The following is a 17,086-nucleotide window of genomic DNA, read 5'->3' as shown; positions in this document are numbered from 1 at the left end:
TGGTAGATACTATCGATGGTAGATGGGACATGTTCTCCCAATAAAGGGCCAGCTGGAGATACCAAAAACATCTCAAATGTCCCCAGACACCTTTGTGTGGGCAACTGAAACCTGAAACCTACCTCTTCCCCATACAGGCAGCAGAGTCTAGGTTGCTGCTTGGCTATGTGTAAAGAAGACGTCTGGGTCATCAGTTGGATGGCTCCATATGCTCTGCTGACTGTGCTGGCTAAGTCTCCATTGACCTTTACGGAGCTGAGAGCCTGGTGCCCTGCCCTGAGATACCTTGCAGGTGTCTTAATTTAGACCTGAACCTCATCCTTCATTCCTCAGGCTCCCAGTGCCCCAGGGTACCTGACCTGACCTCCAGTGGCTGTTCCAGGAGGGCACGGGTCTCCTGGAGGTTCACCATTGTCTCTGCCACCCCTCATGCCATGGTGGGAACAAAGCAGTACTGATGTCAGGTCCAACACCCTGACAAATCCTTTCCACCTATTCAAATAGGGGGAAAATAATCCCGCACCAGAACAACAGTATCCTATCCAGGCTTTGCTGGGCTGTGATTCCCACACTTTGCTTGGTCCCCCATGAGCATGGATAGCCTGGGAATGTAGGTTCATCCCACCTAACTGTTGATAAGTACAGCTGTGCTCTCTTCATAGTCAGCAGAGAGATAGAGACACTTCAAGGTGTGATTATCTATATTAAACCTCCACTGACAGTAAGAGGAACCCACCTGACTAGCACACTTACTGTGGTATCCAATTATATAGATATTTTGTTTTTTCTTCTTCCTTTCCCTTCTAGGTCAGACTGCAGGATGACAGACAGTGACACAAATCTCCCAACTATTGAGAGAAAGCTGGGACTGCAGATATGGGGCATAGAGGTATGACAAGAGGCAATGATGGCATATGTCTTCTGCATGTGTGTGTATATATGTTTCAAGAAAGAGATATCTATCTTGAAGTAATCTGGGTGGGAAAAGAGGGTCTCACAGGTAAGATACAGTGGGAAACAGGAGACCCAGCATCTCCCTGTGCAACTTTCAACATGCTATTGCTTTGGTTTCCTGCTCTGCAAAACAGGGATAATCTTGACTAAGGAAACATGAATGCGGTGGGACTGAAGCTGTTCCTCCAGCACTGGAGGCTTTCCCACCCCTTTGGAAACCAATGCAGGGCTGCTTTAGCACACCAGAAATTAATTCCCTGTTTCACCAGGAAGAGGGTTTACGCATAGGTGACCTTAGTCTATACCAGCTCCTGTGGGGAAAGCACACATTTTTGGAGCAAAGGCATCCCATGGAGTCTATTTGCACTTCATCCTTGTCTTTCCCACTCTGATCAATGGGTCACTGCAAGGAGATACTGCAGCCTGCGAGGTCACCTTCTGCTTGTAGTGATATTTGGTTTTGGAGTGGAGCTGGGCTGTGCTCAATTCTGCCTTTTTCTGACCTAATTTGCCAAGAACGTTCCCCTGCAATGAGAGGGGGCGTAGACTGAGGTGCAGAATCCACTCGGGAGCAGTGGGACAGGGCTCCAGCACGTCTCCAAATGGTGGTGGCCCTCCACAGGTCCCAGCTGTGTTCCAAACATCACAGGATCTTTGCCTTTCCATTTCTCTCAGAAGCACTGTACTAAGCTTCTTTCCAGAGAATCTGTAATTAGAGACAAGTCAGTTCACAAGGGTCAAGCTGGTATGCTGGGAAACCAGTTAGGCCACCAGAAGAATGCATGTCTCTAATTCCAGGGAACCACAGAGCCAGTTCAAGCCCAGGAGCTGCATGTATACTGGTGGGTGGCACATCCAGGCACCTACGCTGGGCAGGCATGGCTGGTTAATTGTGCACTTGCACCAGATGAAGTGTGCCATTAGGGCCTGGAGGGGTGAGGGACACATCAGTGTCCTCAAGTCTGTCTTTTGTCAGCACTGCTGGTTGCTATGAATCCCTGGCAAAGTGGTTATCCTAACAAAGCTCTGAAAGTTACCCTTGAACTTATGGGTACTGAGTAAAAACCGCGCCCCAAAACTAAACCTAGGATGAGATGTGCTCAGTCCCCTGGGAAATTCCCTACAAATGCAAGCTCTGGAGCACTTCAGCCTGACCTCCAGGTCTTCTTGCTCCAGACCTACAGGATTGCAGAAGGTCAAGGAAACTAAAAAATACTTGTCAATTTGTCCAAGAAGCATTATCCTTCGCCCCTTCTCACCCCTTAGTACTTTTGGGATATCCCCCAGAAGTGGCTTTTCCCAGCTCACAAGCACAGCCTTGATTTTTCCTTCTCCAAACCCTGATTGTCACCTTAGTGTTTCGTTCACCCCAGCTGTCCTTTTTCACACACATCAACTTCTGCCTCTGAAGTTCTAGCAATGACCCAAACACTCATTTCCTTGCAGAATATGAAGATGGTTCCTGTACCTGAAAAGGCTTATGGGACTTTTTTTGAAGGAGACTGCTACATAATTCTGCACGTAAGTAAGGCTAGCAAACATTGGTCTCTTTGGTAGGCAACTGGTTTTTGTTTAGCTCTGACTTGGATCCTAGTCACCCTCACTGGCAAGAGCAGCACTGTGGGTAAAAGTGGTTGTACATGTACGTTCACTATCTAATCAGGCACCTGAATTTAACGTGGCTGTTGCAACAACAATGTGTGTTTAGTAAATCAGAAGTCCAGAGGAACCATTAACTTACTAATACATTAAAATTATTTAACTGAGTCATACCCAGACATGGCAAAATATCCAGTACGTTCCTGGCAAACTAAATAAAGGCCTACATTTGCATGACTTACGGGAGTCTTTTGGGGGTGTGAGAGTTGGCTGACTGGAGGGTCTTATTTGCAGCAGATGATGTGGGTTATGGAGGTGTGCCACTTACTCTGTGTCACACAAACAGCCGAGAGGCTCTGCAGCCCTTCTCATGTCCCCATTAGGACACTTCATCTGTTCCTCCCAAATTTGGTCCAGACCCACTTGCAACCAGCTGAAGCCAGGCTAGCCAGAAGCTTGAGGAATTTCTGAGAACCACCTCGACTCTGTGGACTGTACAAAGTGCCTTGTGTTCCTGAAGCTCTGTGGGAGGCTGATGTGTTGCACTCAGCTCCCAAACTTCCTTCCAAACCTCTTCATCTTCACAGAGCAATCCAGGCCCCATTGCATCTAACAATGTCCATACAGGGGAAACCAGAAGCGTTTCCCAATTCCTGGGTCTGAGTGTCCCTCCTGCAAACATCTCCATCAGTCAAGAGATAGCAAAGCCTCCACTATCCCGCAGGAACCAAAGGCACATCCACTATACGTCAAGCTAGGAAATCAGGCTGAGATAGCAATAGAGAATGGGTCTCCTGCTCTAATTCACCCTCCACATGCCTTTATGCTACCTTTCGAGTGCTGAATTGATTTGGTAGCAGCTACCCAAAGACATGCTTAGAGCAGAATATGAGTGTTCTTGCAAGGAGCTGACTACAGATATCAGTATAGATTTTGATGCTCACAGGCTCAGCTTATGTTGCAATAGCTTCCCCAGGTAGAAAAGCCCTTAATCAGCCCACAACTCTCCTTTCCCCCTGCAGATGGGAGGGTAAAAATACTCATCTATGCATTCTGCATCTTGACTGGAGCCTCTCCAAACAAAGATAGTCCACAAGACAATGGGACTTTGATCATCTTCAATAACAGGGTATTAAACTGAGTGATTTTGCAACAAATTAATTAGCTGTGCCTAGAGGAACTGAGCTGTATTTTATTCAACTTCTTCTAGTGTGTTTTGCTGTGGTATCACTGCACAAAGCAAATAAACAGAACTTAGTGTCAAATCCAGTTTATAAAATGAGCTTTTATTACCTTTCCCAGGTGTCCATGATAGGGTTTAACACAGTAGGTGCTGAAAAATAACTGGCACAACTCACATAACAATAAGTGCACCTGTTCTCAGATCCCTTGCCTCCTCTTTCTAGGCTATTAGGTTTTTCTGTAATAAGATGAATCACAGCATGCACACGCAGGTTCAGCTCCATTGGAGTTATGTCTGTTTTGCAAGTCAGCAGGAATTCAGAGGCAGTTTGTGTTACTATGTAGTGTGATATGAGAAAGAGAATGGGAAAGAAAGGATAGTATCTCCAGGCAAATAAATAGCAGTGTACATTACATTTAAAAAGGTGATCTATGAATCGTAGAATCATTTAGGTTGGAAAAGACTTTAAGATCATCAAGTCCAACTGTTAACCTAGTACTGCCAAGTCCACCGCTAAACCACGTCCCTAAGCGCCACATCTACATGTCTTTTAAATACCTCCAGGGATGGTGACTCAACCACTTCCCTGGGCAGCCTGTTCCAATGCTTGACAATCTTTTCTGTGAAGGAATTTTTCCTAATATTCAATCCAAACCTCCCCTGGTGCAACTTGAGGCCATCTTCTCTTGTCCTATCGCTTGTTACTTAGGAGAAGAGACCGACCCCCACCTCGTTACAACCTCCTTTCAGGTAGTTGTAGGGAGCGATAAGGTCTCCCTCAGCCTCCTTTTCTCCAGGCTAAACAACCCCAGTTCCCTCAGCCACTATTCATAAGACTTGTGCTCTAGACTCTTCCCCAGCTTTGTTGCCCTTCTCTGGACATGCTCCAGCACTTCAGTGTCTTTCCTGTAGCGAGGGGCCCAAAACTGAACATAGTACTCGAGGTGCGGCCTCACCAGTGCCGAGTACACTGGACACAGGACAATCACTTCCCTAGTCTCTTTTAAATTTTAATATCAAACTCTACAAAAGTAGGACAGGTTGAACGCATTGATCTTTGTAATTGCAGATGTGCTCAGTTTTCCTTGATAACAAGAGTTATAAAAGCACGTAAGACCATAAGACACAACCATGCTTCAGTGCAATATGTACATAAGCCACATAAATGCTTTCCCAAATCAGGTCCCTGGCTCCAGGCTGAAGCTCTCAGGGATTATCCTAAGGCTCTGTCCTTTCTCCCCTTCCCCAGGAGAAAGGCGGAACTGGGAAAGGTCCTGAGATAGGGCTCCATGGTTACTTGGTTTTGGCAGGTCTCACTGGCCAGCAATATTGTTTGAAACACACATATGGGCTGTGTCTTCATCCTGACTTGTCTTTCCCAACTCTTCCAGACCAAAAGAACCTCTCATGGCTCTGCTGTGGATTTGCATTACTGGATTGGCAAGGATTCATCTCAGGATGAGCAAGGGGCTGCGGCCCTGTACGTCACCCAGATGGACAATGTGCTCAGCGGGAACCCCGTGCAGCACCGAGAAGTGCAGGGACATGAGTCTGAGACCTTCCAAAGTTATTTCCGCAACGGCATTATGTGAGTAGCATAAAATACCCTGCAACGAGGTGGGTTATGGTCCCCGGGGTTCCCTCTGCTTCTCCACATCTCAGAGCTATCAGCATTCCAAAAATCTGAAAAATATGGATCAGCACTGAAGTCGGTCAAAATTCAGAAGAAAAATTTTCTATTTTGAAAATTTTAGTTGTAAGCACTGAGTCTGGAACCATGTCATTCTGTTCTACTGATCATTTTCCCAGATGTTTGCTGTGATTGCACCTCCCTTTTGTTCACCTTGGGGTATTCCTTCCTCTCCTCTACACACTTTAGATAAATATGTCCATTCAGGGCAGTTCAGACTAATATCCACCGGGAAAAGAAGTGCTGATTTGGCTCACTCTGGGAGTAATATTCCTGTAGTGGGAGGAAAGTTTGACTCTGAACTTCTGCCGTCTAAAAGATACTGTTGAATCCAATTCTGTGGTCTTTGCTCCTTTTGGGGTCTTCGGAAGGTGACTCCAACAGCTGTCCTCCTGGAGAACCTTCACTGGCAATGAACAGCCTAAGTGCCTTGCTTTTAAACAGCTGAAGAAAGCTCAGGATGAAAACCCATCCTCAGTTAATACCCTGTATCCCAATCTGTTTTTTGATACCTCTGTATTGTGCATCTCTACAACCTTTCATGAGTTTCCTCAGGACTTTTGTGAGGCAAAAAAGTGCTTTTATCCTCATCATAAAGATGAGTAAGGGGCAATGAAGGACTAAACTTCAGACCTTCAAAAGCATGTAGATTTGGAAGTCTATTTGGAAACTTATCTGCCTCTGAAATCAGTATGAGTTAGATGACTTCTTGGTCTAAACCACATCCCTAAGGTCAAGCAGGAAGTCTGAGGCAGAATTAGAAATTAAACCAGGCTCTTTCCACACCTTGGCAGGTGGACTAATCACCAGACCATCCTTCTGTGGGTATGTTCAACTGGGCCAAACAAGTCTAAAGTACTGTGAATCACTCACACGCCTGACCACATTTGCCAATCTCTTCCATGCTATGATAAAATACATGTATTACCCACGTGGCAAAATTATAAGACTCTTAGTAATTGTCGCTTTTTCCCATTAACGGCAATTATACTCTGTCAATTATTACTATAGTATGAACATTGGATCTGTTTTCTAAAATGGTATGGGATATGTGGAAGTGGGTTAGCCTTGCCCCAAAACCCAGTAAAAAGGCTCTGGGACTTCCCTGGGGGACCGTGTCCTCTCATGATGTGATTGTGTCTTCCTTGCAAAGTTGCATGAAAAGGAGGGGATGGCATCATGCAGTGAGGCAATACAGTGGTAACAGCAGCTATTGCAAAGTGTGTGTTCAAGGATGGAAGAACAAAATTGGTAGATTAAATCTGAGAGAAGGACAGTGTCCTATACCTTTTTACAATAGCATTTTGTTCTACTTATGGCAACAATTTCCTATCTAAGCTACTTTTAAAAGAATAACTATTTTGAACAAAACCAGATTTTAGCAAAAAGTCTGTTTTCTGCAAAATATGTTTCATTTTTTAATTGCATGTTTACAGCATATTTCAATTCTGAGATGCCACTGCCATGGTTAATGAGATTTTCAGTTCGGTTGTGTTGCGTTTCCATTGCCATCCCTGACCTACCTGTTCATCTACACACCTTCTCCCAAGATGCACAAAAGCAACACAACACCCATAACAGGTGGATGAACAATGTGAGGAGTCATGGTTTGACCAGGGACCATAAACAGTAGCGTGAGGCAATACAGCATTTGACATTCCATTTTTAGGACTTTGAGATTATATTGGCTCTAAGTTTTTTAGTTGTCACCAAAAGCTTGAGATGTTCTCAGAGGGTAGAGGGAAAGGCATTTTCTAACCAGCTTTGACTCTTTATTCCCTGCTACACAACAGCTACAAGAAGGGTGGAGTGGCTTCAGGATTTAAGCATGTGGAGACCAATATGTACAACATCAAACGTCTTCTTCATGTCAAGGGGAAGAAGCATGTGTCAGCCACAGAGGTAAAAAGAAAAGCCCTCTCTTCTTATGGATCACTTCTCCTTGCCTCTCCTCCTACACCCATTTTCAACCAGGTTTGCCTGCTAAACAGCTCATCTCTGCTCAAGAACCCCTACTACAGGATTGTTTTCAAGACCTTGCTTGGGAGTTTGGTATTATCACGAGAGAAGCCATTGAGGTCGGAATAGCTGAGTGCTACAAAAATGAGCATATCATTGCAGACCAGTTCTCACATCCCCAGGGGCAAGTTTGCAATGGCTGTGACTTGTCTCCTGCAGCTCTTGTTGTCCCCTCTGGTTTGCCAAATGCTTTAATTTCCTCATGACAGGTAGCACTTTCCTGGGACAGTTTCAATAAGGGTGATGTTTTCTTGCTGGACCTCGGGAAAGTGCTGATTCAGTGGAACGGCCCCAGCTGCAGCATTGCTGAGAAATCCAGGGTGAGTACAGACCTTTGGTTTACTAGCAGTATTTTGTGATGCCTGGAGGGGAAAAAAAACCAACCAAACAAACAAAACAAACAAAACAAAAAATCCCACAGCACTCAGTGTTTGCACAGGGAAAATCTCAGTAAAATCAGCAATACACAGATAAACAGAGAAGATCATGGTAAATCATCTACTTGCCCATCTGCTGGTAACAGAGGGCCAACAAACTGCTTTGCTCCAGTTCAGACCTGGCCTCAGCTTGGGTTTCATGGATGGCCATGAGCACATCAGTAGCTCCAGCTCCAGAAAGGCATCCAGCTCCTCTGCTTCTGGGGAGGTCCATCTCCATCCCCCTGTGCCCTGTAGTTTGCATGATGTGGGACTAAAAAGTCAGCAGCACCAGTAGGTTTAGCTGCAGTAACTACCCCATAGGTAGATGAATATTTTTTTTATTATTTTTTTTCTTTTACAGAATCACAGGGAATTCCAGCTTGGTCAGTATGAGACAAGCAGGAATACATAACCCACGTGTTGATAGGTCAGATCCATAGCTCTTAAGGCGCTTTGCAAAGGGGTCATTATCCTTATTTTACTGATGGAACTGAGATGCAGAGATGTAATAAAGCAAGATATATTAGTGGGTCATCAGCAAAGTTGGTGGCCTAATTTGTAGCCAGTCATTATACATATTAAAAGACAGGTGGGACTGCTCTTTACATGATAGTGCCTGATGAGCTAGGAGATGGGGAAGCTTCTCAGGGAAGGCACTTTTCCAGGACTCAATGGCTAGAGAAGATCCAATGGAGGGTGGAGAATAGACAAAGAAACTCTCAGGACACAGAGAAGGGGGAGAAGGTAGAAGGAGGCTGCTTTGAGGAAGAGGCCGTGGTTCATCTCAGGCCTGGCAATCAAGCAGGTCGTTTCCCAGGTCTAACAAAGAGGGGCCCCTTTCAAAGCTGTTGCAGTAAGAGGCATGGAAAAAAGAATTCAATGGAAAAATGGAAATTTCAGTCTACTTAGATGCTTGGCATTTCACGCTGCTTTTTTTACTGAAAACATCCACGGTTTTTGAATACTTGAAAGGTTTAAATGTAAAATGTCACCACAGGGCACCCAGGGTCCTGCAGCTCTGCAGGATCCAGCCTTGTTGTCCTCAGCATGCATGCATCTCTCTCCAGACCATCTCAGAAGATATTTGGACCTGCTCATGTACAGTCACTCATAGGCAACGCCTGCTGTGGCTACTGTGTGCCTGTGCCCTGCAGGAGCGAGCACCCGGAGTGACTGTAATAAGCAATATTTTCCTGAGAGTTAGTTAATAAGCAGTCATTATAGACATCCTCTTTTTTAATAGCTGAACTTGGAGGACACTAGAAGCTTCATAGATCTGTGGTAATCTGTGTTGGACTATTGGTGCTTAGTCATTGCTGTAGGTGTGAGTCATGCTGAATTTGTTGTCTGGATCAAGACTTACCCCTGGTGATCCTTGTGCAGGGTCTCGTGCTGGCTCGCAGCATCAGGGACAGCGAAAGAGGTGGCCGCGCTCAGATCGGCATTATTGACAACGAGAAAGACTCCCCGGACCTCATGCAGATCATGAAGATGGTGCTGGGTGAGAGGCACGGGGAGCTCCGAGACGCCATCCCTGATGCGAAAGCAGATGAGCTGCAGAAAGCAAATGTCCGGCTCTACCAGTAAGTGCAGGGATGGGCTGCAAACCCTCTCCTTTCTCACGGCGAGTGCTGAGAAGCTGACTCTGCTCGGTGACTCTGTCTTTCAGTGTCTATGAGAAGGACAACGACCTGGTGGTACAGGAGATAGCCACCCGACCCCTGACGCAGGATCTGCTCCAGCACGAGGTGAGAGAAAGCCATCAGTCCTTACAGCGAGAAAAGGATGCTGTGGCTTGCTGTATTTTCAGCTGAGCACCTGTTTCAGTGGTATACCCTGTTTTCCTGAAAATTATCAGCCCTTCCAACCATTCAGGTTTATCAGGTGTCCTCTGAAAACAGGACAGCTTACCCCTACTAAGTGGCCACAAGTAGGTGGTGCGTTGAAGCTGCTCTAACGGGAGATGGCAAATTGACCCTCTCAGCCAAAGATGACATTAGCTTGGCAATCAGAGTCAAGGATTGCTGTGGGCCAGCAATATATTCCAGACGGAAATAAGGCTTCTCAGCACCTCACGTTCGGGGATAGCCCTCTATCTGCAGAATTCAGAGCAAATAAATACTCTGCTTACAAAATCATGAAGATACGTTTTCCTGCTGTAGCAAGTGGCTGGTTTCAGTGACCCACCCTGCAAGGAGATTCCTTACAGACCCTCTGTTCAAAGGCTTTCAGAAAACAGAATAATATCCTTCTGGCTAGAATTTGTCAGAGAATTGCTCATCCTTAATTCTCTGCAGTGCGAAGCAGCCTGTTCCAAAACAGCGTTGTGCTGCAAGGCTCCAGCTCCCTTATTCACCCTGGTGTCAGCCTTGTTAAATCTCAGTCTCCTCCTACAGGCATGTGAAGCTTTTGCTTTTCTTGCCAAAGTTCAGTCTGAAAAATGAGAAGCCTTTGGTCACGCAGTGGTTTGTCAGTTTGGAGCACCAACTCTCTGCAGTGGAGACAGGCTGCTCGGCAGCCATCTCATCCCCTTTGGGTTTGGGATCCCGCTGCATCCACAGTAATGCAACACTTTTAGCTCCAGATCGGGGACACAAAACAGTCATGCAGAAGATGTCTAATTTGGACTTTTCCTGCTCCTTTAGTAGCAGTTTTGGCATAAATGAGCACCACCATCAGCAGACTGAGGATGATATTTCAGCATACACTTCCCCTGGAGCCTTTTGGAGCTGGTGTTTCCATTGGTTTGGGAAAATCTCTCATGAGATGGTAATGGCCAGTTTTGAGCAATGCCTAAGAAAAACACATATTTTAACTCATTACAGTTAAAGGGCAGCTGCCTGGGTCAGGTGTGCTCACAAAGTCAGCATACTCATGAACCCTTGCACTGTAGGGTTGATGGTAGTTGTAGTCCATTTATGAACCACAGTAAATCCATCCTCTCTTGCCTCTGCTGATGATTGCACCAGGGTTAGAGCTCTGCAAGGCAAGGAAATGAGCTATATCTATATCTAATCTAAATCTTCCAGAAGGATCCAACCCGAGTAGGCTACAAATTAGGACTTTTTCCTGCACAGAGTTTTTTTATGTCTGTTTTTTTCTGTTTCACCTCAGGACTGCTACATTTTAGACCAAGGTGGGTTTAAGATTTACGTCTGGAGAGGAAAAGCCTCCAGCCTGGAAGAGAAAAAAGCAGGCTTCACTCGAGCTGTGGTGAGTGGTAATATAGTGCAAACAATGTCGTGGGAGGTTGACTAAGTGCTAATCTAGATCTGACCACTAATTACAATTAAGTGTAGGTCTTGAGGAGCTGGCCTGTGTAATAGCAGAGAGAGAAGTTAAACATCTAACGGAGGCGTGATGACGTAAACACAAAATTGTTAGTCACCAAATTGCATTAGAACTAAGACCTGCCACTAAAACTGTGAAGAAATTTGTTAAAGAAAAGAAAGAATAAAAGAAAATACTTTGTTATGCAGTATATGATGGATTTCTGGAATTTGTTGATTCAAGAGATGCTGGAGGCAGAGAGTATCATCAGGGTCGAGATGGGATTAGACAAATTCATGATCAAGAGGTCCATAAACAGATATTAAAGGGGCTCTTACATTCTCTCTAACATCCGTGACCCATTATTGTAGATGTTGGGGAGAGTGAAGGGATCACAGCGAAAACAGCCACCAAGCTCATGTGTCACTAAACAGCATCTCTTACTGCCACTGTCCCAGGCAGCACGGACCACTGCTCTGGCCCTGAAAGGCATCTCTTGTGTTCCCAACCAAGAGTAATGCCTTGTGCAAGTCAGTGGGGAACTCGATTACTTGGGGTCTCTGGAAAAGCCAGACCTTTTATGTGGGTGCTACAGGCCTCCACTGCAAGTCCATTACAGGCAACAAGTCTTTTTCACAGCACCAATGGATCTGGGCCCAGGTTCTGCATGTGTCCTGGTGTCGGCTGGGATAGAGTTAATTTTCTTTCTAGTAGCTGGTATAGTGTTATGTTTGGGATTTAATATGAGAAGAATTTTGATAACACACTGATGTTTTCAGTTGTTGCTAAGTAGTGTTTAGACTAAGTCAAGGATTGTTCAGCTTCTGATGCCCAGCCAGCAAGAAGGCCGGAGGGGTACAAGAAGTTGGGAGGGGACACAGCCAGGGCAGCTGACCCAAACTGGCCAAAGGGGTATTCCATACCTTGTGACATCATGTCCAGTATATAAACTGGGGGGAGCTGGCCTGGGGGGGAATCACTGCTCGGGAACTAACTGAGCATCAGTCAGCGAGTGGTGAGCAATTGCATTGTGCATCACTTGTTTTGTATATTCCAATTCTTTAATTATTATTATTATTATTATCATCATCATTATTATTTTCTTCCTTTTTGTCATATTAAACTGTCTTTATCTCAGCCCATGAGTTTTACTTTTCTTTCCCGATTCTCTCCCCCATCCCACTGGGTGGGGGGGGAGTGAGCGAGCAGCTGTGTGGTGCCTAGTAGCTGACTGGGGTTAAACCGCGACAGCCTGTGAATTTGAAGATGATACAGGGCTCTTCCACTGGGTAGAAGGATATCTGTTATTAACTGCTATTAATTCAGATTGGCCAACCTGAGGCAAGCACAGGGCTCACATTAAGGTAGAGTACACCAGCATAGTGCCCTGGCACCTATGCCGCTCCTCCAGATGAGCTGCCATGCAGTTCTTTTCTGGCAGAGCATGCCTCAACTCTTCCTTTCAGAAAAAAATTAGCCTCAAGGGAGCCTGAGCAAGTAAGGCATTTGGTAGGGTTTTTTCACAAGTTGGCACGTTGAAGTAAATGCTACAAGGGAACTTAACTTAGCTTTTAATTCATCTGTTCACTTACGTCAAGACCATAAACAGCCTCATCTTCAATGAGCTCTTACTAGGAGATACTGAACTTCAGTGGCCCCAACTTCAACCAGCCAGGTTGAGAACCCAGCCAGGGAGACACCCAGCTTCAATACCAATTGCACCTATTGTCTTGGAGAAGAAAAGCTTAGACAAATTTTGCCTTAAAACTTATCTCGCAGTCCTCTGTGCTCCTTTCAAAAGCTTAACTAACTCGGATGCTTTTTAGTAGGCAATCAATCAGCTCTGCAAATTCTGGCCCTGAGCTACACATGTAGAACAAAAGATATCTCTTTCTTTCAGTGTGGCAGGTGGGAGGGATGGGAAGACCATCTGCTCTGCTTCTCCCTGGGGGTAGTGTGTGGCTGCAGTATTTACAGCAGAAGATGAATGCTCAGAAGCCCACAGTCAGGCTCCTTTCCTGAACCACGGCTGTCAGCACTGTACCTCCAGGTCATCCTGGAGCCTGCAGAGATAAACATGAGAGCAGTTCCCAGAAAAACGAGCAATGACTTTGGCATTGTGGCAGAACACAGATAATTTTCTTCCCTCTCATATTGTATCAAGCACCTCTTTTGAAGTAGTCTTTTATCTCAATAGTAGTTCTATTGCAAAGAAATAATGTGGTTTTAGAAAAAAAATAAAGAAAAAAAAAATAGAGATTTGTGAGTGTTTAGTCCTTTCAGAACACACACCATGCTCTGGGGTACTTAGCTGGCTCCATCCCTTCACTACCCTGGCATGCATGCTCTCTATCCTACTACAGGGAGGACAGTCTCCTTGTTTTAGAAAGGGACAAAAAGGTTGGAGAAAAACAAAGAACTGAACTAGGCACTTGGGTCATGAGCACACCCCATCACTGCTCCCTCCAGTCCTAGATCCATCCCCAGAAGCCATCAATGGAGCTGTCTGAGATAGAGGAGGAAGATTTTCATTAGACCCATTGAGTGAGATTCTTTTCAAGATTAAGGTGCCATGTAGAGATTAAGTGTAGGATGTGATCCAGGTGACCAGCCTCTAGGGTTAGGGTTCAGTCCCCTAAACACAGAAATAAACATAGATACTACAGTGAGAGCTTGTAGACATCTCTGTAAGTCTGAACGCAAGTCTTGGGGTGAATCCTGCCCCTTGGTCATGTGTTCACTGGAGGATGTTCACTCTTTGGGCTGTTTCAGGTCCACATCCCTCTTCCCATGTGTGTAAAAAGCTCGGTGTGTCCCCACTAATGTCCTTTTTCAACCCCACTAGGGTTTTATCCAAGCCAAAGGCTATCCTTCATCCACCAACATTGAAGTGATCAGTGATGGAGCAGAGTCAGCCATGTTTAAACAGCTCTTCCAGAGGTGGACAGAAAAGGATGAAACGCAAGGACTGGGCAAAGTCTACACTACTGGCAAAATTGGTGAGCATGTTTGTCCTGGATTTGGCTTTCCTACCTGTGCTAAGCCACAGCTGAGGGAACATCATTCACATTAACTGTCTCCTGCCTTCAGTATCCTGAAAATCTAGTGCACATTCTTGTCACACCTTGTATTTTCCACCTTCTTCAGTAGATGCAAGGGATTCAGGAACTGAACAGCATTCAGAACTGCTGAGGCTTCTTATATGAACTAAACTGCCACTTATTCCAAATGTAAATGTTAGCAGAAGATCACTTTCATCTGAAAAATTGTATGTAAAACTTCACACATGCAGAACTTCCTCATTTTCTTTATAAAGGGCTAATACTGAACCTGATAAGGAAGTGTTGAACAACATTCTGCTTTCATTTACACTGGCATCCATCCAAGACCCTCCTGACATCAATGGAATTATTCTGTATTTACACCAGGTGTAAACGGTGCCTCAATTTATCACGCTGCTGAAGTGAATATTACAATGCATTAACCCCAAAGAGTAAACAATACCAAAGAGAGAGAACTTGCTGATGAATGGTGGGATGGTGACAGAGATGCTGAATGTCTCCATCAATAATACCCTGAGAGCCGCAAATCTCTTGGCTTTGCAAGTTCTTTCTTTTTTCTCGACCTCTGTCTTTCTCTGTGCTGTCCATAAATACTTTCTCTCTTTATCATGAGCTGGAGAAATGTAGCCATTTTATTTCTGAAAGCAACATTTTAAAAGGAGGTAAATATGTATAGATTTGGAAAACAATTATGAATTTTCAGTCAGGAGACAACTAATATCCTTACCAGCCAATCATTACTGGAACGTGCTATATGGCCAGTTGCCAGCCTGTAACAGATCAACACTGGAGTGTGTGAGCTCTTGCATATTCCAAAATCAACATTGGCTTACTGGTGGCACGACTAACTTCTTGCAACGGCGGACCAGGCTTTTCTCGCGTCTATAACGATTGTGTGTGTGCGTGAGGGTGACGCAGAGGGTTTGTATGTAACTGTGCATTCACTGGGTTCTTGGTTTTTTTCCTGCTGGTGCATGCAGCCAAGGTGGAGCAGGTGAAGTTTGACACCACTCAGCTCCACGCCAGACCGGAGCTAGCTGCTGAGCAGAGAATGGTCGATGATGCCTCTGGGGAGATAGAGGTGAGAGAGCTCCTTTCGCTGACAGACGATGCACTTACCAGAGCGTTTCCAAACGCCTCTGCCTTTTCACACGCAGCAGCTGTATGGAGCTGTGGAGATGTGCCCACCTATCCTCCCCAAGAAAGCATGGCTTCAGCCAGAGCAACCTGCTTGCCAGCTTTAACTTACACAGCAGTTACAGTAGCTCGGGGGCATTTCTCCTCCAACCCATGGCCTGTGGAGCAAAGCAGTCACCAAGCTGACCCCTCTCCTGCCATGTGGATGGGTCATGAGGTGATACAGTCGATTCCCTTCTCACCCTGTCTCTCAGTTAGGTCCATATCAACCAAACTTGTGCAGAGCAGAGGCCCCTCTCCCATTCTTGTGGCCTCCCATGGAAGATGGAGCTGGTTGAGAGAGGGACTGTGGGGCTGAAAGGGATCTGGAGGCTGCTCCTCCTTGAGGGCTACCAACTGCCGAAAGTCCATTAATGACACATGTATTGTGGTGGTCATTGGAGAGACCAGACTTTGCCAGCAAGCACTTAGTCAAGCTGGGGGAACATAGGCTGGCATCTGGAGGAGAGGGGAAGGTTTATCTTTCCAACTGAAGACCTGAACTTCAGTGGTCTGCTGGCAAAGGGGCTGCGCTCCGTCTTCATGTTGATTCCACTGCTGCTCACCGAGATGTTTCTTTCACTAGGTGTGGAGGATTGAGGACTTGCAAATGCAGCCAGTGAATCCCAAGACATATGGGCAGTTCTACGGGGGTGATTGCTACCTGGTCCTGTACACCTACCTGAGATCAGGCAGGCCTCACTATGTCCTCTACATGTGGCAGGTAGGTCAAGCCAAAGCAGAAGGGGCTGTTCCCAATCCAGTTCTTCCCATCCAGAAGAACTCACACGTCCTTTGCTCATTAGTTGTCCATTGCAAATAGCCCAAGCTGTGCTTTGTAGGCAGCATGGACACTCTGAGCCCAAGCTGGCATCAGACTGAGAGCCAGCAATGTCAGACAGAAATAGTGAAGGATGATGTGGCTTATAGTGCTGAGGTCAAACTTTGCAGTCTTTCAGATCGTCCCTTAAAGCCTGAGCTCCTGGAGACACCTGAGTATATGAATATCTCTGCTTTCCTTTTTAAAGTATATTTACCTCCCCTGGAATGCAAAGAGAAGCTTTGAAAATGGGATGCTAAAGCCTCCAAAACCAGAATGCAAGTGAAATTTAAACCTCTGGTCGTTTTAACTCTGATCTCACGATATCATATGCAGGGCTTGGGACTGACAAGATGTTACACCGTGCAGAGCTTTACACCCTTCACCTCATCACGTTACATGCAGCCTCTCTTTCTTCCCCAGGGTCGCCATGCCTCTGTGGATGAAATCACCGCCTGTGCCCTCAATGCCATCGAGCTGGACAAAAAGCACGGGGACGAGGCCGTGCAGGTGCGCGTGACGATGGGCAAGGAGCCCACACACTTCCTGGCAATCTTCAAGGGCAAGCTGGTCATTTACGAGGTAATGTAGCTTCGTGCGCATGGGCAATGGAAGGTGCAAGAACCATCGATGGCTTGGCAGTTGCAATGGAAACAGTCCAGGAAAATGGGCTTGTATTCAGGAAAGGAGCCTGCCAGGACTACATGGGCTGGCAGATGGAAGTGGTGGAACATTTCTACTACTTCCCAAGTAGTCTGAACACCATATGTGTAAACACAGTCCTGGACTGACCCAGACTCAGCTGTCCACCCCGAGCTCCAGCGTTAATGTGTGATGTTTTTTCCAACTCTATCCCAAAATATTTTGCAGAGTTATAATACGACAATCATCCTC

The 17,086-nt window shown here is 45.8% G+C and overlaps 1 protein-coding gene across 1 annotated transcript in view; it reads left to right on the top strand.

The window, feature by feature from the left end:
* Window positions 1-17,086, top strand: part of VILL (villin-like) — a 37,813-nt gene that overhangs the window by 12,242 nt on the left and 8,485 nt on the right. The window contains exons 2-13 of the mRNA XM_010561146.1: window positions 808-889; window positions 2,401-2,475; window positions 5,128-5,324; window positions 7,220-7,328; window positions 7,655-7,765; window positions 9,248-9,447; window positions 9,534-9,612; window positions 10,979-11,077; window positions 13,980-14,133; window positions 15,177-15,277; window positions 15,959-16,096; window positions 16,616-16,774. Coding sequence (XP_010559448.1) covers window positions 821-889; window positions 2,401-2,475; window positions 5,128-5,324; window positions 7,220-7,328; window positions 7,655-7,765; window positions 9,248-9,447; window positions 9,534-9,612; window positions 10,979-11,077; window positions 13,980-14,133; window positions 15,177-15,277; window positions 15,959-16,096; window positions 16,616-16,774 — 1,491 coding nt within the window. The 5' untranslated portion in view covers window positions 808-820. The remainder of the gene's footprint in view (window positions 1-807; window positions 890-2,400; window positions 2,476-5,127; window positions 5,325-7,219; window positions 7,329-7,654; window positions 7,766-9,247; window positions 9,448-9,533; window positions 9,613-10,978; window positions 11,078-13,979; window positions 14,134-15,176; window positions 15,278-15,958; window positions 16,097-16,615; window positions 16,775-17,086) is intronic.

This window comes from Haliaeetus leucocephalus, unplaced genomic scaffold (genome assembly GCF_000737465.1).
Source record: "Haliaeetus leucocephalus isolate CR32 unplaced genomic scaffold, Haliaeetus_leucocephalus-4.0 Scaffold0, whole genome shotgun sequence".
Taxonomy (NCBI): Eukaryota; Metazoa; Chordata; class Aves; order Accipitriformes; family Accipitridae; genus Haliaeetus; species Haliaeetus leucocephalus.
The sequence above is the reverse complement of the archived record's forward strand: the minus strand, read 5'-3'. Positions and strand labels throughout refer to the sequence as shown.